General features: G+C 50.0%; 1 protein-coding gene across 1 annotated transcript; it reads left to right on the forward strand.

Annotated features, from left to right (window-relative positions):
- Positions 1 to 5,377: 5,377 nt before the first annotated feature.
- Positions 5,378 to 26,766, forward strand: SDC4 (syndecan 4). Its single transcript, XM_086331639.1, has 5 exons — positions 5,378 to 5,480; positions 18,048 to 18,186; positions 19,320 to 19,366; positions 20,590 to 20,782; positions 24,741 to 26,766. The coding sequence occupies exons 1-5, from the start codon at positions 5,412 to 5,414 to the stop codon at positions 24,890 to 24,892; spliced, it is 600 nt and encodes a 199-aa protein (XP_086187765.1). The 5' UTR covers positions 5,378 to 5,411; the 3' UTR covers positions 24,893 to 26,766.
- The last annotated feature ends 1,026 nt before the right edge of the window (positions 26,767 to 27,792 follow it).

Genomic DNA, 27,792 nt, shown 5'->3' on the forward strand with positions numbered 1-27,792 from the left:
CTGGGTGAGAGAAGGCCCCAGGGCTCACTCTCTCAGATGGTCTGAAAATAGTGACATGACTCCCTGTTATTTACTGTGTGTGAAGAGCTGTTGGGGAGGGAACTTTCCAACTCGAGATTCTCAGAGGGAGACCTCTGTGATCATAACAACAGGTAACATCTCTGTGTAGGGTATGTGCTAAGAACTATACTCTCAACACTCATGATATAAGAACCATAAGGACTCCCAGGTTACAAATGAGGAAACTGGGACACAGAGAGGTAAAAGGCCCCACCCCACACAGCCAGGATTATAGCCCAGATCTTTCTGAGCCTGAAGCCTGGACTCTTAATTTCTAACAATAACATGAGCAAGAAAATGATGACTGCTCAAGGAGAGAGACAGACGTGGTATAAGATGTCTTAGGGGAAAGAGAGATGAGAGCTATAAGGAAAAGAGTGAGGGATCTGAGAAGGCTTCCTGGAGGAGAAGGCATTTGAGGTGGGCCATTAAGGATCAGATTGGTTGTAGTTTCTTGGGCTTGATGTCTCAGTCTAGAGGAGGGAACTGGGAACTTTGGTTCTACAAACTTTAAACTACTGCATTTGGTTTTATAGGAGCCAAGGAAAAAAAAAAAAAACCTGTTAGAGCTTTTTAAAGGGGCTTAGAGCAAGTTGCTTTTAACTCTTTGAGGGTCAGGACTTCTTTGTGGATCTGAAGAGAAACTCTGAAATTACATGCCCCAGAAAACTTTACACGGAGACATATACTCAACAGAAGTAGGGACCATCCATAAACTTTTAGCCCCAATCCAAGAAACACAAGTTAAAATCCTGTTTTAAAATTCACAAATTACTACATTCACACATGTTGGATGCCTTCAGAGAGATTCTCAGAACTTCGGCAAGCAGAGATTAATTTCTTAATTTCAGAAGGTTAGGATAGATTTATAGAAGAGCTTCTATTAATTGTCTCAACTTAGCATGCCTCAGTCTCTTCTGCTAGTTACTTTCTAATGGAAAAGCTATGTACTTCCTGGCATATTTTTCAGTTGACAGCTAACCTTGTTCATCAAAAGTTTGCATAGTTAAAAGGTTGTAATTTCCAACATGTTGTAAATTCATACCTTAAAAAGAAATGGTTATATCATTCTTAAATGTATGTATCCAGTTGAGTTAAGTACCCTAGCAATTTGATAGCCACAACTATCTATTAAAAATATATATATATTTATATATATATATTATTTTTAATATTATATATTTTAAATATATTTTAAAAATATTATATTTAAAAATATATACATATGTTTTTATATATATATGTGGGGACTTCCCAGGTGGTCCAGTGGCCAAGACTCCATGCTCCCAATGCAGGGGGTCTTGGTTTGATCCCTGTCAAGGAACTAGATCCCACGTGATGCAACTAAAACTCCTGCATGCCACGACAAAGATCTAAGATCCGGAGTGCCACAACTAAGATACAGCACAGGCAAATTAAAAACAAAATTGAACAAGCTGTTTTAACAGTGCAATTTTACATCATTCCTTTTTCTACTTGAACTCAAATTTCTATTCCATGTTCCCCCACAATATTTTACAACAGTGTATTTTTAATGTTTAAATGACATATGGATAATTTTATCATAACTCTCTGCACATATTTATTTACTTATATGTAAATTGGATCATTATTTACTTTCTGTGACTTTAACACTAGGCACTAATTTTTCTATTATTACAGTTATCATATAAATGTAATTGATCAAAACAATATAATGACTTCACTGGTAGTCCAGTGGTTAACACTTGGTGCTGGGGACATGGGTTTGATCTCTGGATAGGAAACTAAGGGCTTCCCAGGTGGCCCAGAGGGTAAAGAAATCCACCTGCAATGCAGGAGATGCAGCCAGATGTGGGTTTGATCCCTGGGTTGGGAAGATCCCCTGGAGGTGGCATAGCAACCTGCTCCAGTATTCTTGCCTGGAGAATCCCATGGGAAGAGGAGCCTGGTGGGCTCCAATCCATAGGGTCAGATACAACTGAAGTGACTGAGTATACACACACAGGGAACTAAGATCCCACATGCCGCTTGGCACAGCCAAAAAAAAGAAATAAAAAAGTACACATATTTCCATTTTTAAAACTCAGAGGAGAAAATTTAACCCTTAATTGTGCTATAATTGACATAAAATAAATGACATATTTAAAACATACATTTGGACACATGTATACACTCATGAAACCACTCCTACAAACTTAGACAAATAATTATTTAACAGAAAAAATAAAAAAGGAAGCTTCCCCCCACCCCCACCAATGAGTCACATTTTCCTGGATGAATGTTGCTTGCGCTAGAATGAGGTAGATTTTTTGCAATAATTTTATTCCCATGTTTGGTTGTTGTTTTTTTTTTTTTTGTCAAAGTGGTGTACTGAAGCCAGCTTGTACTAATTCAGTTTGCGGGAATTTGTGAATAGTTGTTTCACAAAATGACTCCTGAAAACTAAATTATATGAACTTGCAATTAAATTGTCTGTGTTAAAGACAAAGGAAATAAGTACTCAGCACACTCATCACTTACTAATTATTTCCCTACATTTTACTGTTATCTACACTCTTGATATTATCTGCCTCTATTGTATTTGTGTGGTGGAAATACTGCTTATCTGTCACCAACTCAGTGATATCACCTTGGTTGCTTGAAATCAGCCCAGGAGTAGTAGTATTTACACCATAGAAATTGGCAAATGGTGCAAGTTAGCACTTCCCACCCTCCCGGACGTATTGTTACACGTTTACCAGCACGGGGCTGGCAGTCAGTGCTGAGAAGCCTTCAACTTAATGAAGATGGTGGGAACAAAAGGAGTCTTGTTAGAGCGATGTGATGACAGGTAACTGAAATTGCATAGTGAAAAAATTATTTTTAATGATCTAGCTACTGACAACTAGATTAGACCTTATCCTTCCATTCTGTGGAAATCAAGAATTGCAAAACCCATCTGACTTGCAAAAGGATTTCTTATTCTGACATAAAAGTCATTTATTTTCCTGGTTTATTTCCAAATCCTAAGGAAGAATATTGAGAAGAGCTGAAAATAATTGCTGGCCTTTAAATATGTAGAGAAAAACATGGTCTCCGTTGGAAGCTTACTTTACTGTCAAGACTCTGCTTCAAAAAGATTTTTCATCCTTTGATAATAATTAAGGGATGGAGAAGGCAATGGCACCCCACTCCAGTACTCTTGCCTGGAAAATCCCATGGATGGAGGAGCCTGGTAGGCTGCAGTCCATGGGGTCGCGAAGACTCGGACACCACTGAGCGACTTCACTTTCATTTTTCACTTTCATGCATTGGAGAAGGAAATGGCAACCCACTCCAGTGTTCTTGCCTGGAGAATCCCAGGGACGGGGGAGCCTGGTGGGCTGCCGTCTATGGGGTCACACAGAGTCGGACACGACTGAAGCAACTTAGCAGCAGCAGCAGCAAGGGATGGAAAAGAGGAAGTTATTCCCAACTCTCCACAAAGTATATCAATTCATTATATGCCAACAGGGGCCAAATACTCTGCTTCTGAAGCCATGCTTCAGTCTTGGAAAGATAGATTTATATGTATGTATATCTTTATGGGATATATATATATATATGTATATATGCCGTAAAGATATAAATATGTGCCATTGGTGTGCGTGCCAAGCTGCTTTAGTCGTGTCCTACTCTTTGCGACCCTGTGGGATTCTCCAGGCAAGAATAATGGAATGGGTTGCCATGCCCTCCTCCAGGGGCTCTTCCCCACCCAGGGATCCAATCCATGTCTCTTTTGTCTCCTGCATTGGCAGGTAGGTTCTTTACCACTAGCGTCACCTGGGAAGTCCCATATGCCATATATATATATATATATATATATGTGTGTGTGTGTGTGTGTGTATGTATACAAATATGTATGTATGTATACATCCCCTGGCACTTTGATTGTCATATGATACTTCCCCCTAATAATTCCAATAGTACTTGTACTTGGGACCTCAGAGGATTTTACCAAACCCTTCCTCACACACACACACACACACACACACACACACAGAAAGTAAGGAGGATATGCAGAGGGTAATGTGAGCATGAAACTGTCTTATACAAAAGGTGGGATCTGGGAATTAGGATAAACTTGCCAGAGACTTTCCTGGTGGTCCAGTGGCTAAGACTCCAAGCTCCCAATGCAGGGATGCTGGATTTGATCCCTCGTCAGGAACCAGATCCCATACGCCTCAATGAAGGCCATAGCAGCCCAAAGAGTCGGACACAACTGAGCAGGTAACACACAAGAGCTCACATGCCACAACTAAAGATTCTGCATGCTACAACCAAGACCTTGCACAGCCAAGTGAATAAATATTTTTTTAAAAAGATGAACTTGCCAAACAGCTCTCAAAGAGATCAAACTTTTTAGGAAGTTCAATATCAAGAAAACAAATCCCTTAAAACAGAGGTCAGCCACCCTAAGACCAACAAGCCCACCCCTAGCTTGTTTATGCTCAGCCACTAAGAATGCTTTTACAGGGACCTGCCTGATGGTCCAGCCACTAAGACTCTGAACTCCCAATGCAGGGGGCCTGGGTTCCATCCCTGGTCAGAGAACTAGATTCCACATGGTGCAGGCAAGAGTTTGCTTGCCAGAACTAAAGATCCTGTGAGCTGCAACCAAAACCCAGCGTGTGCAAATAAGTAAATAAAAATGAACCTTTATTTTTTTTTTTTAAGAATGCTTTTACATATTTAAAGGAAAGGAAAAAAAATCAAAAGAATCCTATCTCATGACACGTGAAAATTATATGAAATTCAAATTTCAGAGTCCAGTTTAATCAGGATACAGCCACTCTCTTTCCTTTAAGTATTTAAGGTTGTCTTTGTGCTGCAAAGCTAGAGTTTGAGTAATTGTGACAGAGACCATCCAGGCCTAAAACATTTAGCTCTTTACAGAAAAGTGCCTGCTGACTCCAGTCTGAAAACAGCCGGCGACTGTTGCCCATTTTCGGAGGGGAATGTACCCATCTGGAAGGGCGCTGATCTAAATTCACGGCTCTGGGCAAGTCCTTCCGGTCTATGGGCCTCAGTTTCCCCAACTATAAAATGGGTTTATGCACAGCTTTCTCGGGTCACCTGCTTAGCAGGGGATCGGGGATCGGGGCTGCTGGAGGCCAGAGACTGGATGGACTGAGCGGCCCGCGCCCACGGGACGGGTCCCTCGGGTTTCCAACGGGGCGGGTAGGAGCAGCACCCCGGAGGCTCAGCTTTCGCAGGGGAATTCCGGGCGGGGTGCGGGCAGCGGGGGCGGGCCGGGGCGGGGCCGGGGGCGGGGCCGATCACCGCCTATAAGAAGGGACGCGCGCCAGCCCTGGCCACCCGCCTGCGCGCCCTCTGCGGACCGTGGTACGATGGCCCCCGCCCGCCTGCTCGCGCTGCTGCTGCTCCTCGTGGGCGTCCCCGCCGCCGCCGCCGAGTCGGTAGGTGTTTGAAGATCCCCGAGTGGGGGTCGGGGGGCGGGGTGGCGGACCGGTATCGTCTTTGTTCTGGGATCCTACGGAGGGGTCCAGGGGCGGGCAATCGGGGGAGTGTGCCGTCCCCAACTAGACCAGGGAAACTTTGTTGGAAACTTTGCCCTGGGGTCCCAGGGAGGCTCCGGGGCGAGGAGTGGGGTGACCCCTCCGCGCACGGTGCGCCCCCAGCCTGTTGCGCTTCTCGCCTCCCCCCTGGCCTCAGCCCCGCCGCGGGCTCCAGGCTCGGACGTGACTAAGCTGGTGTCACCTCGCCTCCCCTCACCGTCTCGCCCCTTCCCCGGTGATCCCAGGGCAGGCTCGCGCCCTGATCCCCTCCGCGCCCTCCAGAATCCGAGATGGCCTCGACATGAAGGGGGGCTGCGTGTACTCGGAAGGGGGAGGGGTGCAGGATTCTGAGGGGCCTTGTTTCACGCACAGGGATAGAGGACTGAGCCCTGACCTCGGGTTTGGCCTCAGCCCTGCCAGTGGCCTATGACTTTGGGCAAGGCCCTGCCCTCTTCTGAGTCCCAAAGCGTCTGGGGGACTGGGATGGGAGGTGAGCAGTGCTTCTATAGGGTCAGCACAAAGTTGGGACTCTGATCTTTCCGGGGCAGACTGGAGGGACTGTGTAGGCTCAGAACTTCGCCAGAGTTGAGCCTCTGCTTTCTGCCAGAAGAGCGTTTATTTCCACTGATCTGACTGCTGGGAAAACCCAAAGCACTCACCTTTGGGTGGGGTGAAGGGGGACTGGGGGAAGAGAAGGTCTCTGTTAGCCTTGAATAACCTCCTTACTGGTTCTTTACTGGTCTCCCCACTTAACAGGTCCCTGTCATAGTGTCCAAAGCCCTGGGCCCACCAGAAGCTCCATTCATCCCAACGGTCAGTTGGGAAGGAGGGAGGCCATCTCCTCTGGGAAACTGGGCCACAGAAATTTCTGAGAGAGGCTGTCTGACCCTGCCTCCCAACAAGCCTGGTCTCTTTGGTACCCTTAAACCTCTGTTTTGGGAAGAGCAAGTGGCATTTAATCTTAATATCAGTTCTCAGTCGGGCTCCCATTTCTCTGGGATGACTTAGAATAAGTCCTTTCTGCCTGGCAGGCTTCATTTGAGACCCTGAGCTATACTCCCCCTCCCCTCCCCAGGACCCCCTTCCTCGCCAGCCCCCAGATAACAGTTGCAGCCCTGAGTGATGACAGCAAGCCTTCAGTGCTTATGGAACTGTTCTAATAGCTTTCTGATAGCTGTTGTAATGGCTCTATCAACTAGTTTAGTTCAGCCCTTGTGTTTACTGTTTTAAACTCGTCCTGAGGCTAGAGAGGTTAACCAACCTGCCCAAGGTCACACAGCTGATAAGGGGCTGAGTCAGATGCAAATGAGGCAGCCAGGCCTCCACATCCCTTTTTTAATCTTTTGCTCCTATCCTGATGTGTAGTCTGATGCCACTCTGAGTGGCTGCAGTTGTGTGCCATCCTCAAAACTAGTTTAGAGTAGATAAAGAGTAGATAAAGATTTGGGGCCGGCCAGCCACCGAGAATTCGAGGGAGAAGGAAACCGAGGCCCCAAGTAAGGTGATGACCTCACCAAACTAAGAGGCACAAGCTTGTCAAAAGATGAATGGCTGAATCAGGACTCGAACCCAAGCCTGCTGCTCCCCAATGCAGCGCTCTAACCTAGGCCCTGAAGGATGTGTTGGTGTCACAGTGATGGAGGTTTCCAAAGAAACAGCGTGGCGCGTCCCACCGGCCTGTGTGGACTGGGGAAAAGGGAAAAGACCCTGGAGGTTGAAAGGTCACTGCATGGGCAGTCACATGTCAGTCTTGGCTCAGGGGTTGCCGAGCCTGCAGGTGGGGGGCGGGGGTGGCGAGAGAGGCAGGCAGCTGTGCCCTGGGGGCCGTCAGAAGGATGTGGTTTGGGGGAGGGCAGGTGGTGACCCCTGAGCTGCAGGAGAAGTGAGCCCTGGGCAGCTGCTTCCTGAGAGAGGTGTCCGTCTCTCCCACCCTGACCTCAGCACTCCCTTCTTGGCTAATGTTACAAGGTCTTCCACCTCGAACTGGGTCACAGGGCTTCCCCTTTTATCTCCCCTCTCAGTGCCTTTCCTCCCAGGGCTGTAGATGGAAAAATCAGACCTAGTCACGGTTGGATTAGACCACAGAGATGATCTGGTGGTCAGCCCTTTCCTTTTTTTGCAGAGAAAACTGAGGGCCAGGGAGAAGGGTGGGGCTGCTAACAGCTGTCATTTATGGAGTGCTCTCCGTAGACCAAGTCCTGGTGTGTTTTAGTCTCATGAAAGGCCTAGCATGTGGGGATTATATCATGCCCACTTTACAAGTGGTAACGTGGTACCATCTTTGGGTAGCAGAGAGCTCCCAGGCGGTGAGAATCTGTCCTGTCGTCCCCCTCCAATAGTGCTGTTGGGACCACTTTGCAAATTTTGGGTCTGCCCCCTGCCACCCACCATGTCCCCCTCGGTGCCACAGGTTTTGGGAAGGGAACCCAGCCTGAGCCACAGCCTCTTCTGTGTTTGGCGGGGCTTGCGGGCCTAAACCAGTTCTTCCTGTCCAGCTGGAAGCATTCCCCTGATCTACCTTCCTACCACTCCCTCCTTGGCCAATTAAAGACAGCCTTGTTTTGGGAGCTGCCACGGGACCCCCACCACCTGCCCCCTCCAGCGGTGTTGCTGCCCAGGGGCATAGACATGGCACCTGGCCCAGTCACTTCTGGAAGTGTCCCCCACCACCCCGTGTACTTCAGCTAAGAGACCTTTCTGGTCTTCTTGAAAGGTTTCTCCTTGATTGCACAGAAGTAGGGTTAGGAACGGAAGCCCAGGGGGGCCTAGGACCCTTAAGTGGCCAAAGAGAGCCCTTTGGAATTCTTAGAAGCTCAGAGAGCTGTGATAGGAAAATATTTGAGCTTTACTTTGGAGGGTGTGAGATTGGGTCTCTTTCTCTCTCTGGGTTGACATCCCCCATCTGTAAAATGGAATTTGAACTGAATAGACAGCCCTTTCCAGCTTGGATAGTCTATTAATAATTAAGTACCTATTCTTTGAAAGGGCAGTGGGAACCATAAAGACATCTAAGGCATTCACTCCCTTGAAGAGGCTTATGATTCACAAGGAGCATTAACATCTTCCATCAAATTCTGAGCCCTCATCCCCTACCCCCCTTCCACCCATGCACACAGGAACTCTGCTCTGTGGATTTTCAGTGAAATACTTGGCCCAGAAATGTCTGTATGAATGAACAAATAAATGTGTTCTTGTAACTTCACGCTAAAAGGCGCACTGAGGTTGTTTATTACTGATACAGATGCTTCCCGTGATACTGTGAGGTAGGTATTGTAGGTATTACTAGCTTCACTTTTACAGGAAAGTGATGCTCAGAGGAATGGAGGGGCCTGCCAAGGTCTGAACCAGGTCTGACAGGTCACACAGGCTGTCTGATTTGCAGGTCCTCAGAGAACATTGCACATGAGGCAGTTGGCTGGCTTTGAAGGCAGATGCCTTGGGTCCCTCCTTCTGAATCGCTAGTTGACCTTAAGCACCCATGCCCTCTGGGTCTCAGTGTCCCCAAGTCTAGAAGCCTCCAAAACCCTCTTGTAGGTCCTTTCTAGTGGGGAACAGGGAGCGCTTTCTCAGCCTCCTTGGTAAAGAGCCTACAGGAGAAGCGACATTGGGGAGGTGGGTGGTGGAGACATTCAGCTCCTGCCATCGCCAGCTCCTGGAAACAGAAGGCTTTTCCAAGGACTAGGAGTGCTGACCCGGCCTGAATGAGGGACTGGGGGAGCCAGGCTGGGCTTCGCGCCCCAGTTCCTTCTAGGGAGGAGTTGGCTGCTAGCTCTCCGAGGCCTCCCAGACTGGTGGGTGTGATTTTCAAGTGACTACTTAAAATTGGGGGAAGGGGCTGGACAGGGCTCTGTGAGTCACTGGAGGAGAGCCGTAGCTGGCCTGCCTGAGTCACCCCCATTTCCTTTCAGCCTCCTGGGGATGTTGGAATTGGCACCCCCTTTAGGGGCTGTTAAGGATAGTCAAGCCAGTGTCCAGGGCCTTGAAGAGACACACAGAAAATACGAGCCCTAGGCCCCGGACCCTCACAGGCCCTTGCCCAGCTGTGGACTCTGACAGGGTAGAGTTCAGCCAGTTCTCCAAATTGTCCTCTGCAAGACTTGTGGTTGCCAAGGTGGGAAGAGGGAGCGGGGGAAGGGATGGATTGGGAATTTGGGGTTAGCAGGTGCAAACTATGATACATAGAATGGATAACCAATAAAAGCCTCCTGTATAGCACAGGGAACTATATTCAACATCCTGTGATAAATCATAATGGAAAAGAATATTAAAATATATATATATGTTTAACTGAATCACTTTTCTGTACAGCAGAAATTAATACATTGTAAATCAACTATACTTCAATTTTTAAAAAGTTACTTAAAACAATATATATAGAGAGAGAGACCTCTGCAGAGAGTGTAGTGCTCTGCCCCTAGCCTTAAAGCAAAACTGAGGTTGCAATTGGTCTGAGTTTATGGAGCATAGTATAGTCCAGACTTGACCTGACCCCAGAATTCTCTGACGCCCTCTTCTTGGGATTGGCTGTTGGCCGGAGGGCTTTGGAACACTGATTTGGAGTTAAGTAGACCTGACTCCAGAGCTGTGAAGGCCCCCTCTTACTAGCTCCATGGCTTGGGACCTCAGCTCTCTGGTCTGTAAGAACGGGATTGTAGAGAGCCTTGTTGGAGATAACAAGGCTGCAACTGAAGCTCTTAGAATCTGGCCTGGTAAACGGGAGGCGTTCTTAGCCACGGTTCCCAGCTTTGCCCAGGCCGCCCTGATGCCAGATGGTCCTTTCCTTTTGAGGATCCCACCCCCAGAGGCCCCTTGGAAAGCTCTCTCCCCTCCTCCCAACAGCTGCAAGGTGGGTGGGGAGGAGTCTAGGGTGGGGCTGGCTGATGGAACCCAAATCTCCTATTTGTTTGTCTTAGAAGTGGGCCCTTTGCTAATTACTGGATGGGTTGATATTTAAACAAGAACCAGTTCCTGACTGCCCCACCCCTCCTGCAGGGATCAGTGGGAACCCCCCTATTGAGCAATTTTCAGCCAGGAGGGAGAAGGGACAGGGGGCTGGGAACCTCTTGGGACGTGCTCGGTCCTGGCTGAGCATTGTCCTGTAAGAGGAGGGCTGGAGTTGTTTCCAGTCCGGAGACCAAGGGAATTGCAAAAAAAAAAAACCCAGTGTTTGGCGGGGGAGGGGGTGCGATGGTGGATAGAAAAGATACAGTGTTCTGGAAAGCCAGTTTTCAGATGTTTTCACCTCCTGATGCCTAGGGAGTTTGGGGAAGGCATGTGTCAACAGTTGGAGCCTAATTTAACCCTGAGTTCAATAAACCTGACTTCTTGGTCGGGTTTGTTATTAACTCATGGGTGACCTTTGGGCACATCCCCTCCGGGCCCTGTCCCTGGGAGGCGAGATGACTGGAAAATGGGTACGTTTCACAGTCAGAGAAACCCAGCTCTGCGGCTCAGTCCGGGACACACAAGTTAGTTAATAAGTCACTGGGCCGGTGTGAGCCCCAGCGTCCTTTAGCAAACACGTGTGTCACTCCCGGGCCATCACGGGCGTTTGGCAAACTTCTGAGTAAAGGTCTGGCTTAAGTTTAGTTTATTATTAGCGGCTAGACAAGAGTTCTTAACCTGGGTGGCTTGAGGAGGCAGTGTCTGGGTGCAGGTTGAAAAATAAGAACCAGTGGTTGTGGTTCTTAGGGTTCAGAACTTTTCCTGCCTCTCGTAGGGCTCCAGGCGTCCCCAGAAGATCACTCTGCGATCTGATCAGCTCTTTCCAGCTTCAGCCTTCCGTGGGCCCGCCCCGGGTCAGGCCCTGGCAGTCAGCGCCCCCTCCCCGCTGCCTTACTCTGCGCCTCCCCTCCCCCTCCTTCGGGCCCAGAGCTCGGCTGCCCCAGTTTTGTCTGGCACAGTGGCAGGGGCTGCTAGTCAGGTGACACCTGGGGTAATGGAAAGGGGAGGCAGGGATCGGCTGGTATGTGTGGAAAGAGTGACTCGGTGGAGCCTGGCCTGTGGGGACTGGCTGTACTAGTCCACCTCGGGGCGTGGGGGCAGGGGTGACCAACGGCTGGGACACTCCTGGCCCTGGGGAAGCCTGGCCAGGAGATGTCTGTGGGACAGGCTGACCCGATCGGGAGCAGTGGCTTCCCTGAGAGGCGGTGGGGAGGCTGGGAAGGGGCAGGAAGCCAGCACCCAGGGCGGACCTAATTGGCCGAGACAGGAGATATCGGCTTGGCTCTAGAGAACACGGGAGGCTTGTTTACGGGCCGCCTCAGATCCAGCGGGGACCTGGGATCCGCTGCTAGATTACAAGCCCGGCTTCAATGCACCTCTGTCTCTTAGGCCCCTGAGGGAGCCAGCCCCCTCCCCGGCCGTCTCCACCGGTAATCGGAACAGTGCCCAGCTTGGTTACCAGGCCTGCAGACAGAGGAAGGCTTGTCTGTTTGAGAACCGTCTTGTATAGGTGGGGAAACCGAGGCCCCGAGAAGGAATCTCCCAAGATCATCAGGCTGTTAGTGACAAGGATGCCACGGCATCAGCCTCTGGCAGGGAGATGTCCAAAGGCTCTAGAAGTTTCCCTGACCCTAACCCTTCCCACCAGCAGCTGGTGTCCCTCCGTCCTGGAGCCCTGGCTCTGGGAATGGGCTGCCCTGGGTTGGGGGAGGGGGGATTGGTGAAAAAGCCACTGGCAGTGCCAGGCCTGGCTTCTCTCCTGAGCGATTGTGTTTGGAGTAACCCAACCTTGGAGTGGGCAGGGCGGACATTTGAACCCCGCCCCACCCCGACTCCCATCCCCAGACCTGGCTTTAACCCTTCCTGGACCAGTACACCAGATCCTGTATTGGTGGTGGGTGGTATCTTCTGGTCTCCCAGATACTTTGTTCATCCTCAAGGCAGGTCAGGAAATACTCTGGGGACTCAGGGGCTCAGTTGAGTTTCAAGTGTCTCTGGTCACTGCCATTTTCTCTTTTGGAAAAGTACAGTGGTTTCTCCTCTGCCTCTCTGCTTAGAACAGGTGCTCCAAGCTGTGGGAGCTTGCACAGATCTCTGCTCATCTCTGGACCTTTCTCTCTTCCACATTCTCAAGGGGCCTGATTGGCTGTTGATTAAGTCTCTGGTCTCAGAAGCACAAGAAATACGTTTTATAGGGCATGACCCTTCACAGTTTGCAAAGCACCTCCCCGTCCACGCAGCACCCTCTTTCCAGCAATGCAACTACTTGTATGACTTTTCTCAAGTCTCTGACCCTTTGAGCACTAATCCCCTGAGCTGGAAGGAACGCAGATGGGGGTTAATAATAGCTGCTACTCCTTGAGCACCTGCTGTGTACCAGGCCATGTGCCGTGTCCCTTGCATACCCCTAATGCATTTCACTTCATCTCATCCTCCTGCAAGGTGGTACTTACTAGCCTTGCTGACAAAAAGAGGAAACTGAGGCTTCAAGATGTGAAATAAACGCCCAGGCTCGTATCGTGAGGGAGCAGCAGGGCTGTGGTTTGCTATTGGAGCTGCTTTTACAGGTCCCCAGGCTGGTGGTAGATCTTTCCATTTCTGCCAGGATGCTGAGTCCAGATTGAGGCAGCCAGGTTTTGCTCATTCCGGGGGACATCAAACCTTTCTGAAGGACGGTGGGGGAGGACCATCGTGCCTTATCAGTGGCCCCTTCTGGAGATCTCCTGCCAGGACCCCTCTGCTGCGTTCAGCAGTTAGGGCCCAGGGTCCTCAGCATTCCTACTTCTTCCAGAATTTAACTTGCCCAGTTGTCCTTCTCATCTCACCCCCTGCCCCAGAAGAAGCATGTCCCTGACCCCTGGGGGTTACTTCCTCCTCTGGGGAAGAGACAGGCAGGGGAGACTCCCCTCTCTTTGCCTCCCACCAGTTCACAGTTAAGCAAGCTCTGACCCTGAACTTCTCCCCAATGCCCCAGCCAAAGTTTCTCTTCTTTTGTTTGAGCAATATCACTTTTACCTCTGTTGACTCCCTGGCCAAGGGAAGGGGTGCCCTGGAGCCCTGGCCTGGCAGCTGGTGCTGTGGATGGTGGCGATGAGGTGGAGAGGGGTAGCGTGGGTGGCAGTGAGAAGTCTGGCTCTGGCGAAGACTCAGTCTCGAGAAAGATCTCAGTTTGAATCCCAGGTCTGTTGCTTTCTAGCTGAGTGACTTCACACAAGTGACTCAAGGGAAAGTCACTTTCCGGCCACACGTAGAGCACCTCACCAGGCTGTTGTGCCAATCAAATGAGCTCTGATGGAGGAAACCAAGCGTGGTGCCCAGCGTGTCGAGGACCCCAGCCCCTGTGCTTCTCCTGGGTGACTGAAGCTGTAAGACTTTGCAATAGGGTTGGTGACTTTCCTAGCTTCATGCCCATCACCTCAGGACTGGATGGGGGTTACAACTGGAGTGGCCGCAGCTGCCCGTGGATTTGTTGAGACCTCTGCACGCGTGATCAGTCACTTCAGTTGTGTCAGACTCTGCAACCCCATGGACTATAGCCCACCAGGCTCCTCTGTCCATGGGATTCTCCAGGCAAGAATACTGGAGTGGTTTGCCATGCCCTGAAACCTCTACAGGAAAGCATCCAGCCCCAACCCCAGTTGCCCACCAGGGCCTGCTTGTTCAGATGTTGATTTCTGTTGTGTGTCTATGAGTAGGACTTCTAGAGAAGACCTAGAAGTGGGAAAGGAAGACAAGTCTAGCCTAGGAGCCCAGAGACCTAGGTTCTTTTAATGTTGTTGTTTTTAAGAGACCTAGGTTCTAAGTCCAGTTCTGCTTCAGTGACCTTGGCGAGGGTGCTTATCTTTTCATCTGTTTGCTGGGTAATAAAATGAGATGGTTGGGCTAGGGCCTCAGCTACCTTCTGTTGGTAGGCGTTAGTCTCAATAGCACAAAATACACCTACCCTTTTTTTGTTTATTTGGCTGCATCTGCTCTTAGTTGTGGCATGTGGGATCTTCAATCTTTGCTGTGTCCTGCAGGATCTTTAGTTGTGGCATGCCAGCTCTGAGTTGTGACATAAAGTTCCCTGACCAGGGGTTGAACCTGAGCCCCCTGCATTGGGAGCGCGGAGTCTTAGCCACTGGACCACCGGGGAAATCCTACCCTTCCTCTTTTCTATGGAGAGTCTAAGGAAGCGTCCAGGTGCCCGCCAGGGTCTGCTTATTCAGTTCTTGATTGCTGTTGTGTGTGCACGAGTAAGACAAAGATACAGAGAGACCTGAGGGCCCAGAGAGGGTGCCTGTGCGTGCACACACGTGTGGATACCCGCTCCCCAGGTAATGATGGGGTGAGCCAAGAGCAGGGTGGGGTCCCTCTCTGGTCAGGGTGGGGCCTGGCTGCTGGGTGGCCTGGTTCTTCAAAGTCACCCCAGACTGAATGGGCCTAGTCTGAAAAGAGGGTGGGGGAAGGGAGGGCTGTTGGTACATAGCCTCCACCCACACACATGTAAAGGGACGCTTGCCCACAATCCCAGGGAGCATGGTTTCACCTTGCTGGCGTAGTCTTAGGGCTCCTGCACTCTAGGGAATTTCTCTCTTGTCAGGCGTCTTGGGCAGAGTAGGACCACTTCTGGAGTTGGAGAAGGATTGATTTTATTTATTCGCAAGCCGCGAGGCATGCAGGATCTTTCTTCCTGACCAAGGATCAAACCACTGCCCCCTGCAATGGAAGCACTGGACCACCAGGGAGGTCCCAAGCCCTGTGCTTTCAGAGCCAGGATGGGTACCCGATGGGATCTAATCCTTGTGTGATGAGATCTGACGGGATCTGAACCATTCTTGGCATGACCTTAAGTAAAGTCATTTATGCTCTCCAGGAACCTGGTATAAAAATGAAGCGTTGTAATTGGGGAGGGGAGGGAGACTCAGAGGGAGGAGGTATATGTATAATTATGGCTGATTCGCATTGTTGGATGGCAGAAACCAGCACAACATTGTGAAGTAATTTTCCCCCGATTAAAAAATAGATTTAAAATAATGAAGAGTTAGGGATGACCCGGTGACCGTCAAGGTGGCTGAACTGGGAATCGATCTAGATTTCAGTCCGAGTTTTGTTCTGACTTGGTCTTTATTTCCTGATGTAAAACAGAGATAGCCACTACCAATCACAGCCAATCAACGTGCTAATCCCAGGGGTGGTTTTCACCCTCAGTACTTTCACCCACTAAGAGAAACGCAGGATCCATAAATAAACAGCCGTGGCTCTTGGGGATGCGGAGGTAGGGGAAGGGCCCAGCCTAAAACAGCCCAGTGTCAGGACCCCAGCCCCCGTCTTGAGTACTTGGAGCTCTGACTGGTCTCTAGGCTCCATATGCAAGTGGCCAAACTACCTTCTTTCCCTCCTGGGCTGAGTTTGACCTCCACCTGACAAGGCTCCGTCCTGGCGGAGGTAGGCGGACACTCCGTGTGCCCGTGTGTTTATGGGTGTGTTGATATATATGTGGCTAAAAGCTCGGGTGACCTATGCCTGGGTTCTGGTCCAGAGTGGCCACTTTCTGCCTGGGTGATCTTGAGCGAGCGACTTCAATTTTCTGAGCATCCCTTCAACCCTCTCCCTGCCCAGTGTTTCAGCAAATAAGAGCTATGAGGAGGACCTGCTTCAAGCTAAGTGCTTAGTTTGGTAAGCTGCCTAGATCCTGATGTTTCCGATTCTGCCCCCCACCCCTCCCGCCTCCCCTGGGGGAATTTGCAGCAGGAGGTGCGGATGGGAGCCCAGGGACCCCGCCCTAGGTGCAGGCAGCTTGCGCAACCACAGAGGAGCCATTTTCTGGAGCTGCCAAACTAAAGCCACAGGCACGGGGCTGTGTGGGGGCTGGAATTCCAGCGCCAGCAGCTCCCCAGCTCCTGATTCCCGAGTCATGAAGTCATCCCTCACCAGGGCTTAACCCTTTCTCGCTCCCCACCCCCATGTGTACCAGGCGTTCAGCGGAGATTCTCCCTTCCGTGGTGGGAGGGGAGAAATCTCCCTCCCAGCCTGACCTCCCTCCCGGGAATCCAGCTGCCCCACACAGACAGACAGACAAGAGTGGAAGGAGACCCAAAAGTCTGCTTCCACCCACCTCTCCCCGGAAGCCTGGGCCTCTCCCACAGAGGGTAACCTTGTCTTAGGGACGGATGTTCCTTTCCAGGCTGGCTCTGTGTCACTGGTAGGTCTCCGCTGGGTGGAGGACAGCGTGGGGCAGTCAGAAACAGAGCCTGGCCTCTTTTCTCTGAGTGTGTAGCTGACTCACCGTGTGACCTTAGGCAAGTCGCTGTAGGAGGGCTTAGATTCTTTCCCTTTCTGTGAAATGGGAGGGCAGGACCTCCCTGGCCTCCAGCTGGTGTTCCGTGGTTCTGAGCAGACCCCGCCCCCCTCCACACCTCCTGCAATTAGGGGGTTGGGGGGAAGAAGAATGTTTGGGGCAGAGGGTTTGTATTGACCTAATTTGCCACCCTGACTTTTCTGGGAAATGGTAGGCACTTGAATGTTTGAGTTCATTAGTGAAAGAATGAACTTTGCCCTGGGGCTGCTGTTCTTGTGGGCAGACAGAGCCTCAGCCCAGAAGCTAGCTGGGAGGGTGGTGTGAATCCCAAGTATTTTTGACTCTCTAGGAGCTTGGTGGCTGATGTTCTGCAGGTCCTGGGGCCAGCTCTGCCTTCCTGGATCTTTCATACTTTCCTTGTGAAAGCTTCTCAGCGGCGGTGGACCTGAGATTCTAGCTGGGGACGGCTGGGGCCCCCATACGTGGCAGCAGAGGGGTACTTAGGAGTGCTGGAGTGGATAGTTCATGAGAGCAGGGACCGGGCTCCACACCACACGGCTGCAGCATGGCTCCGTGGGAGATGTCTGGAAGGCTGAAGACACGAGTGTGCTCACGTACACGTGACTCACCGGGTTCCGGGCAGCGCCCTGACCCGAGGCTGTCCTGGGACGTGAGTGAGCCAGCCCTGCCTGTCCCAGCCTGGTCTGACTCAGCTGGGAAAGATGTCCGGGTCAGGGCAAAACCAGAGCCAGCAGCCCTCTCCCTGCCGTGGGTGAATCATCAGTGACAGCATCAGAGCACCCCGGAGCGTGGACTGGGAACGCTGGCTCTGAAGTCAGTCTTCACTCCGTCTGCTCCCACGAGTCACCCAAAGAAAATGACTTAATGTCTTCAGGGCCCAGTTTCCTCGGTTGTAAAACAGAGGTGAAGACTGGTCTTTAGAGTTATTAAGAGCACGTCCTCTTTAGAGTTATTAAGAGCAGGTCCTGGCCTATAGCAAGTGCTCAGTATAGGGTACCTAGCATATTTATATTCTGATGATGCTACCTTCATTATTTTTATTAGCCCAGAATGGGAAAGGGTTTTGTCTAAGGTCACACAGCAAGTTTGGCACTAGCCTGACCCCTTCCAGCACCCCAGCTCCCTTTCTAAACACTCGCTTCACTGCCTTGCAGAGTTCGGGGGCTGCTAAAGAGCATTGGCGGGGGAGCTACCGGTTGATGTGTCTCCTGTTTTCATCCTAGATCCGAGAAACTGAGGTCATCGACCCTCAAGACCTCCTAGAAAGCCGATACTTTTCCGGAGACTTACCAGATGACGAGGACATCGGGGGGCCCGGGCAGGAATCCGATGACTTTGAGCTGTCTGGCTCTGGAGATCTAGGTACAGAGGAAGTAGGGGGCCGGCCTGGGGCTCAAGGCTGCAGAGAACTTGTCTTTTACAAGGGTGACCCCACTTTGGGGTTTGAATTTTCCTATTGTGTCCCTCCCCGTTAAAAAAAGGTGGGGGAAACAAAAGTCACCGGATCAACCCACCCCTGAGACCCTTTCCAGGCAAGCTGATTGTTGCTCCGAGTCCATTTGTAGTGGAAAACCAGCCCAAACCTGTCCGCCTTTGGACAGGATTGGGTGGGAGTGGGCGTTGGGAAGAGAACTGAACTGTGGCCTGTTTTCCTTCCTTTGAAAAGTAAAGGGAGCTCTCAGGAGCCTGGGGGCGGGGTGGGGAGAGCTGTGGGTGGGAACCGAGAACCAACCCCTGCTTCTGCAAGGTTGGGACTGGGAATCGTGAAGGGGCCTTCTGGGGCAGGCCCAGGGGCCCACGTCTTTCTTGGTCACTTCCTGGCCCTGGCTGCCAGGCTAGCCAGCTGCTGAAAAGCCTCCCTCCTCTGTGTGGGGTGGTGTAACTATCTGAAGTTTGAGTTCTGGAGCCACATAATCCTGAGTTCAGACTGCCGCTCTGGGACCTCTGAGCCTCCGTGTCCTAATCTGTAATGTGGGAATAGAAGCGACTGTACGTGTGGTGGTGATTAGACTGAGTTAAAAGCCCTGGGCACTTAACGCGTTCTCAGTAAATACATTCATATTGGAATTTCTAACATTTACTGTTGCAATCTAGAGTCTTCTCAAATGAATCTCCTGGGAATCTTGTTAAAATCCAGATTTTGATTTAGTGGCCCCTGAAATTCTACATTTCTAACCCCTCCTGGGTGATGTTCTTGGTTCTGGGATCTATAATGAGCAAGGGTTTAGAGCTGACAGAGCACCTGCCCAGTGACCGGCTCAACATTCACATGAAAGAACCAGGGAGGCAGGTCTCAGGAGCTCCATTTTACAGAGGAGATGACTGAGGCTGGGGTGGGAATGATAACTTGCCGGACATATGCCGGACATATGCTTGTTACCTGTTGAGCACTTGAGGGCCAATTGTGAATTAGAACTCCCACCAGCCATGGCTGTAGGGGTCATCAACCTGGGGGTGACTGACTTTACATTCACACAGCCTTTCTGACCTTACAGATGACTCAGAGGACATCCGGATCTTCCCAGAAGTAATGCACCCCTTGGTAAGTAGCTCCTCACTTTGGCCTCTCCTTTTCTCAGCACGTGTTGAGACAAGCAGAATAAATTCGAGTCTGACCTCATTCTGTAAAAAGGCTTTTATCTGTGGCCCTGAACTCTTGGGACAGGCACAGCTAAGGGTCACAGGTAGACCTTTTTCTCTGTAGGGATAATCACTAAGTGATAAACACTTGCATGTGTTTCCACTCTCTTTTGCTTTTTTAATTGTTATTTCATTTATTTATCTGACTGTGCTGGATCCCGGTTGTGGCACTTGGGATCACGCGGGATCTTTAGTTGCAGTAGGTAGGATCTAGCTCCCTGACCAGGGATCACACTCGGGGCCCCCTGCCTTGGGAGCTCGGAATCTTAACCACTGGACCCCCAAGGAAGCCCTTCCAGCCTCATTTTTGTGTGCATTTCTAGGTATTTCCCAACATTAATATCAAGTTACACATACCGTTCTATGTACTGCATTTTTCACTTACAGTGATCATGAGTATTTCCCCATGTAACTCACTGTTTTTCCTATTCATTTTTATAACCTTCATAATCAGAGTTCACCCAGTTGCCCTTACCTATGGGAAAGTGGTTTATGATTTTTTTGACATCCTATAACAACAGTCTAACAAGCATCTTTTACACAAATCTCTGATTAGCTCCTTAGGACAGAGTCCCAGAGGCAAACTGCTGCGTTGAAGGGCAAACTGTTTCTACAGTTTTGCCAAACCACCCTCCAGGATATTACTCTAGAACACCTGCTTCCCTGTGCCCTTGGTCACATTATTCATTCCCCACTGGGGATAGATTTACTGGAAACGTTGGGCTTCCCTGGTGATTCAGATTGTAAAGCATCTGCCTGCAATGCAGGAAACCTAGGTTCAATCCCTGGGTTGGGAAGATCCCCTGGAGAAGGGAATGGCAACCCACTCCAGTGTTCTTGCCTGGAGAATTCCATGGACAGAAGAGCCTGGTGGGCTGCAGTCCATGGAGTCGCAAACAGTCGGACACAACTGAGCAACTAACACACATAAGAAAAGTTGAGGGTAAGGATTTGACAGCGTGATTGTTGAGGGGTGGTTGCTCACGTCTGCTCTGGGACCATGTGGTTTGGCCGGCAAGAGGCAGAACCATTCCCCGCCTGGCTGAATGTCCCTAGCCCCTGCCTTGGATCCTCCTCCCCACAAACCACACTGAGTGTTGGTCTCTTCTCCTTTCCACCATCCAGGTCCCGATAGATAACCACATCCCTGAGAAGACAGGGAGCGGAGTTCCCACCGAACCCAAGGAACTAGAAGAGAATGAAGTTATCCCCAAGAGGTCGTCCCCTTTTGATGGGGACGAAGATGTGTCCAACAAGGTGTCCATGTCTAGCACAGCCCAGGGCAGCAACATCTTTGAGAGGACAGAGGTGCTGGCAGGTAAAGTCCCGGGCTTCCCGCAAGATACCTCGGAAGGGGAGAGGGCTTGGGCAGGGATAGTGCTGCAGGCAAGGATGCCTCTGGCCCAGTGGTCCCCGACCTTTTTGGCACCAGGGACCAGTTTCATGGAAGATGGTTTCTCCACAGACGGGATGGGGTAGGGGTGTGAGATGGTTCAGATGGTAATGTGAGTGATGGGAGCAGATGAAACTTCGCTTGCTCATCTGCTGCTCGCCTCCTGCTCTGCAGCTGGGTTCCTAGTAGGCCACTGACCAGTAACAGCCCAGGGGTTGGGAACCTCTGCTCTAGCCTGTTAGGCGATTTGGTACCCCTTCCTTGCAGCCACTAGGTGTCCTGGGGCCTTGAAGGATGACCCTTCCTCTTAGAAGTGGCTCTGACTATGTGTGTAGCCTGGCAGACCGAGAGCAAGAACTGCATATCAGAGGCTAAAAAAATAATAGATGTTGCGTCGTTCACTTGCTGTAAATCCTTTTCTATTTACAAAGCACTTTCCCAGCCTGGGTTTGGCACCTGGGATGTTAATTATTAAAAGTTAAACTTCCCGTGAAAACTTCCCCTTGAAGCCCAGAGGCTCCTTTGAGTTGGGCTGGCTTCCCCTCCCCCTACTGTCACCTGGCAGCCTGGTGACCTTGGCTGAGACGCTTTCCAGCCTCAGTTTTCATGTCAGCAAACGGCCACCATGCTACCTCCTTGGGTTGGTGTAATAACTTTGTGAAAAATAGAATCTAAAATAACTTGGCGGACTGTAACATGTTTGTTTGCACTGTTCCCAGTGGTAGATGGTGTGTGTGTTAGCCCTTCAGTCGCATCCAACCCTTTGCAACCCCATGGACCGTAACCAGCCAGTCTCCTCTGTTCATGGGATTTCTCAGGCCAGAATACTGGAGTGGGTAGCCATTCCTTTCTCCAGGGGACCTTCCTCACCCAGGGATCGAATCCGGGTCTTCTGCATTGCAAGCGGATTCTTTACCAGTTGAGCCACAAAGGAAGCCCAAGAATACTGGAGTGGGTAGCCTATGCCTTCTTCAGTGGATCTGCTCGACCCAGAATCAAACTGGGGTCTCCTGAATTGCAGGCGGATTCTTTAACAACTGAGCTATCAGGGAAGCCCCATAGTATATCGTATAGTATAGTATATGGCATAGCATAGCATAGCAAGTAGTAGGTGGCCCGCAGGGAAACTTCCTGTGCCAGATTAAGAAACTAACACTTAGAGAGAGTACATTTGGCCTCAAGTGGGAGCCACAGGCTTCCTGACTAATGTTCTATGTGGAGAAAGACGTGTCCCAGGGTGAGACTTCAAGGATGGCTCTGTCTAGCCTGACTATGGGGCCTTTGGCTGGGGTGGTAACTGGCTCTTTCTCTTCTTCCCCAGCAGCTTTGGGGGTCTCCAAAACTGGGTTGGGGACTTTCTCAGAGGGGACTCCCTCTCTAGCCAGGTTTTTACAGGCCAAGGGCCAGTCTGGATGAACCAGCCTAGTGAGGAGGGCACCATGGGTCCAGGCTGGCTTACTCCTGTCTCCTGGCAACCAGCTGGGCCAGCAGCTCTGAGGAGGCTGGAAGTGCAAGGAAAGAGCCCTGTGTCCTGCCTCCCTCCGGGACAGATAAAGGATCTTGCCTGCATCTTGCAGGGTATAACCCCCAGTAGGCCCAGCTCAGCCCTGACTCTGGCTTCCAGGTCCCTGAGTCAGTGTTCTTTGAACTTTCTGTGTGATGTGAGTGGGGTGGGGAAACTAGAGGGCCCTTGGAGATTTTTTAGTCTTATAAATTTCAAACTATTTGGTAGAAGTCTTTTCGAGGTAAAACCCGGCCCATCTTTCTTCACCCACAGAGTTTCACTTTTAGTTGGTGGATGTGAGATTAGCATAAGGTTTTGCTTTCACCAAACAGTGGTTCTACTGCTTTTAAAGAAAAATGTAAAAACCACTGATCTAGTCCAAGTAACTGTTTCTTAAAACATGGGAGACTCAGGCCTAGAGAAAGCAAGCCACTTGCTTTAGGTCACATAACAAGTGAGAACCAGTCATCTCTTAATACTTCCAATGGAGAATGACACTTGTGCAAGATCTCCATGTAAAAAGTTATATTGTTGAGATAGCTGGGGTGAGATCCTCAATTCCGGTAGCTTTTAAACAGTACCTGGGGGCGCCAGGAATGTGGAATTCCCTGGTGGTCCAGCGGTTAAGACTCAGCATTTCCCCTGTAGGGGGCATGGGTGCTATCCTTGGTGGGAGATCTAAGATCCTATAAGCTGCACAGCACAGCCCAAAAAAAAACCACCCTGGACCCTGGGAGTTTATCAAGTGCTTGCCATGTGCCATATGACTCACACGCCCCCTCATTGAGTCTCCACAACACCCCAATCTGACACGTATGGTTATCTATACTCTTACAAATAAGGAAAATGAGGCTCCAAGAAGTCTTATCTCTTATCCAAAGGCACAAGACCAGACAAGTGGTGAACCTGGCATTGGAACCCAGGACCACAGTCACTTCTGAGACTGTCCTTGGGCCTTGATCTTCTGGGGACTCCCAGCACAGACCAACGGTCTAACAGAATAGATATCAGAGGGAGAGGCGATAAGAAATGGGAAGGGGGTTGATACCTGATGGTCCGTGTCTTTTCTCTGGTATTTCTTGGGGGCACTGTGTTGCTGCTTTTTCGTCGTTTTAGCCAAGAGAGAACCTTCCTTGGCTCCCCTGCCACTGCGTCCCCATTCTGTGCATAGATTTGGAGTGTGTGCAGGGGCGGAAAATTAATCTTCTTAGACTAAGACCGAATTAGGGAACTCAATCTGTCACAGGAAGGATTCTAGGAGACATCCCAGCCCCCTCAACAAACAGGAGTGAGCCCTCCAAGGTGCCTGGGGTCATACAGAGAATATACGTTTACCCGATGTGAGAAACTCGCGTCTGCTCTTGGCCATTGCTCCTCTGTGAGCCCAATGGAATAATTTATTAAACACCCACTGTTGTGCCAGAACAATTCAGGGTGGCAGGGACACAGATACAAACCACAAAAAGTCACAATTAATGAATATTGAGTATATGCTATGCATTATTCTGAGCTCTCTTAAGGGGATTGATTTATTTCAACCTAGGGACAAACCTATAAGAAAGGTACTATTGTTTCCATTTTACAATGAGAGAAATGAAGAAACTTGATTATTTAGATTCCATTGCCAGTAAGTGGCAGAGACAGGAATAGAATGTAAGCCTTAAGCACTGAGCTTCATATGTGCAGACATATATCACGTATATAATTTGGTTTTTTTTTTTGCCACACCAGCTGGCATGTGGGATCTTAGTTCTCTGACCAGGGATCAAACCTGTACCCCTTGCATTGGAAGCACGGAGTCTTAACCACAGGACCACCAGAAAGTCCCAAACCACATGTGTAATTCTTTATAACATAGGAGTGTGGACACACACACATGTTGTAACTGTGTATAGTAGCATATACCTGCATGGGTACAGAGTGTGTACACCCGATCGGGTATAAGTGTAGGTCTGCATAGGGATGTGTGCACGCAAGGTCAACTAGAGAGCTCCCTGTGCTAAGGACTGTGGGGTAAGTAGGTCTAAGGGGGATTTCCACAGCCTGCGATTTTTCTGCTTCCTGGCTCAGGGCTGAGCTGTTGCTGGGGAGTTGGCCTCGTGTTGGGAAAGAACCTGGCTTTGGACTCCAGCAATGTGGGTTGGAAGGATGCCTTTGTCACTCTGGTTCTGTGGTTTTTTTAGTCCTTTAGAGTGACTCCCTTCTCATGAATGAGATGGTGAGGATCAAATTCAGTAAGGCATCAGCAGAGTATGCCCCTGGGCGTGATGGTGAGGGTGTCCGGGGGCCAGAGAACCAACCGAGCAGAAGCGGCCCGTGCGCCCCGAGGTCCTGACGGGCCGCCAGCCCTCACCTCGCTGCCCCCTCTCTCCTCTCCAGCTCTGGTCGTGGGCGGTGTCGTGGGCATCCTGTTCGCCGTCTTCCTCGTGCTGCTGCTGGTGTACCGCATGAAGAAGAAGGATGAGGGCAGCTACGACCTGGGCAAGAAACCCATCTACAAAAAAGCCCCCACCAATGAGTTCTACGCCTGAAGCTTCCCCCGGAGCACCTACTTGGACTTTAGGGGGAAGGGACGCTGAAGGATTTTGAAGGGTGGATGTTCGGGGAGGGGGAGGGCAACCCAGTCCTGATCTATCAGCATCTCCCGCTCTGATTACAGTTTCAGTGTCAGAAGAGACATCACCTTCTACTGTTCCTGCTTGCCTCTTGATTCTCTGGGCCTCCACTGTCCCAGCAGAAAAACAGGGTTAAACTTGGCCTTTCTCAAGGCAAGTCTGGGGTTGGATCTGTTTCTTCATCTTCCCATTTAGAATCTAGGCCCAGCTTAGAGCCTGTATGAACAGGTCTGATCCAGAGTCTTTCTAAGCCATTGTACGAGTCCTGCTGGAGGTCAGCCCCCCACCTGCCAGCCTTCCCCCCTGCCCCGCTTCCACAGCCTGGCCCCTGGCCAGGAGCTGGGAGAAGGAACCAGAACCATCTGTCTGCACCTTGAGATGTGTCCATCAGAGGCATCTGCAGCCACACTACGGGAGTCTGTGGTACACCTTGGGCCATTCTAGGCTCTTCCAAGTGACTTTTGGAAGTCATCCTTTTTTATTTGGGGAGAGGAGCTGAAAGTTCATCCTGAATCAGACTTGTAGAATATTCTTAAGTCTATTTTTAGTGGGGTATTTTTTTTTTAATGGTTCATTCCTTTGTACAGAGCCTCTCTCTTTGGGCAAGAGTACACAGAAACCAAGGCTTTCTCTGCCCTCCTGCACCTTTCCACAGTACCTGCTAAGTTTGTATTTAATGGTGTTTTTGTTTTGTTACTCGAAAATGAGACAAGAGTTGGAGATATAATTTTTATTAATTTTTTTTACTACTATTTATAGCTTCAGACAGGGCCTTTCTTTCCCTCTTTTGCCTTTTTTCTTTTTTTTTTCCCCCATGCTTTTGTTTTTTTAATTCTTCCTACTTCCCCGCTCATGACCTTGGCCCTTTCTGAAGCTGCTTCCTCTAAGAAGCTTTTGCTGAAATATAGGGGGTTTTTTTGTTTGTTTTTTTTTTAGCAGATCCCAAACTATAACGTAGGGGATGGTGGGATATTTGTGTCTGTTTCATGTAATATATTATTATTCTTCCTTGGTTCTAGAAAAATAGATAAATATATTTTTTCAGCAAATAGTGTGATGTATTCCTGTGTGAAGTTGGCTGGGTGGTTGAGTGAGTGAATGTTTGTGGGGCTGAGTGGATTTTTGCCTTTTTCTGGTCCTGTTTCTTGGTGCCTTCTCCCGACTGGGCTAGAAACCTTCTCTCTAGCTTCTGCTTTGAGCCCAGCTGGGGTACCTTCATTTGCGATCTCCAAATTTAAGAGAAGATCGGAGAGCTGTGCTATCTAACATGGCAAGTGCCGGCCACTCTGAAATCAATTAAAATGACAGGAAGTTAAAGTTCATTCCTCAATTATACTAATCCACATTTCAAGTGCTCAGCGGCCACGTGGGGCCGGTGGCTGGTGTACTAGACAGACCAGTAGAGCCCACTGGCATCTGTTGCCTGCACAGCTTGAGAACTAAACTGGTTTAATAAGTCACAGGCTCAGCCTGGTTAGGATGACCTTTGTCCCTCTAGACAAAGGGGGACTGGGAGGGCTGATCAGGGCCTGGCTCTGGGGCTTATCCTATGCAGAGAGGAGAGGCCTAGTGGCTCAGGCTGGCCAGACCACATCTCCTGACCCCATGGGGGTACTGGGGGGAGTTACCCTTGCTTCCCTCCCCTTCTGTGACCCCAGGGTCCCAGCTGGCTGGGTCCTCTTCCTCCCCCCATGTCCCTTTTCCTCTGGCCATGTTGGGAGTGAGCACCTCACATTGTTGTCTGTTACTGATTTTTTTGATAAAAAGATAATAAAACCTGGTACTTTCTAGATTGCCTGCCTTCATCATTTCAAAGCTCATCAGACGTCATCCTTTCCCTTGATCTCAGTGGATCCTGAGATAATTGCTGCCAGACACCGGAAGGCAGAGATACATAAGAAGCCAAGAAAGGGCCCAGAAAGGAGGGAAGAAAGTCAGAACGTGCACACCGTGGCCTGCGGCCATAGCCTGCCTACCTCGGAGATTTGTTTAGGCGGCCCCGTGTTTAAAAAACAAACACAGAAATCCTTGGATTCCTTGCCAACTATGGAAGTGAGGATGTTTCACATAAAAATCCAGATTCCCTGTTTTGCGGGGAGAGGGGAAGAAATCAAGAATTGGCAACTCAGGTAACCATAGGGAGTTGCATATAGGCGGGTCCCCACTTTAATGCAGGCTCTCTCCTTTGCCAGTCTGTCCATCTGCTTCACTCACGTCACCTCTTTGGCCTCTGGGCATCATAGCTGGTGGTCTCTGGACAGATAGCATTGACACCTCTCTTGATCCTCATAACAACCCCCTGAGGTGGGTGACAGTTACAGTGTTAGTCACTAAGTTGTGTCCTACTCTTTGTGACCCCATGGACTGTAGCCTGCCAGGCTCCTCTGCCCATGGAACCCCAGTCAAGAATACTGGAGTGGGTTACCATCCCCTTCTCCAGGGGATCTTCCCAACCCAGGGGTCGAACGCAGGTCTCCTGCATTGCAGGCAGATTCTTTACCATCTGAGTCACCAGGGAAGCCCCTTCTGAGGTGGGTAAGATCCTTTTTACCGAGAGGGCAACCCAAACTTTGCTTGCCTGTGCAGAGCTAAACCTTCATGCCGGGACTTGACTTCGAGTCCAAGTCCATGTCATGCTTGAACTTCGGTGGTGTTCCTTTGGTGCTTCATGGCCCACTGGTTCGTTGGGGTCAAGGAAAGGATGCAAAGAAAAATTGGTAGTAGAAGCAAACCCTCACATCACAAACGTGCATGCGGGAACCCATTCTGTCCTTTACCCCTGTACCCGTTGAATCGTCAAAATAATTCAACAAAGT

Source organism: Bos grunniens, chromosome 13 (genome assembly GCF_055505025.1).
Source record: "Bos grunniens cultivar Pamir isolate PY7600 chromosome 13, Bosgru_T2T1.0, whole genome shotgun sequence".
NCBI lineage: Eukaryota > Metazoa > Chordata > Mammalia > Artiodactyla > Bovidae > Bos > Bos grunniens.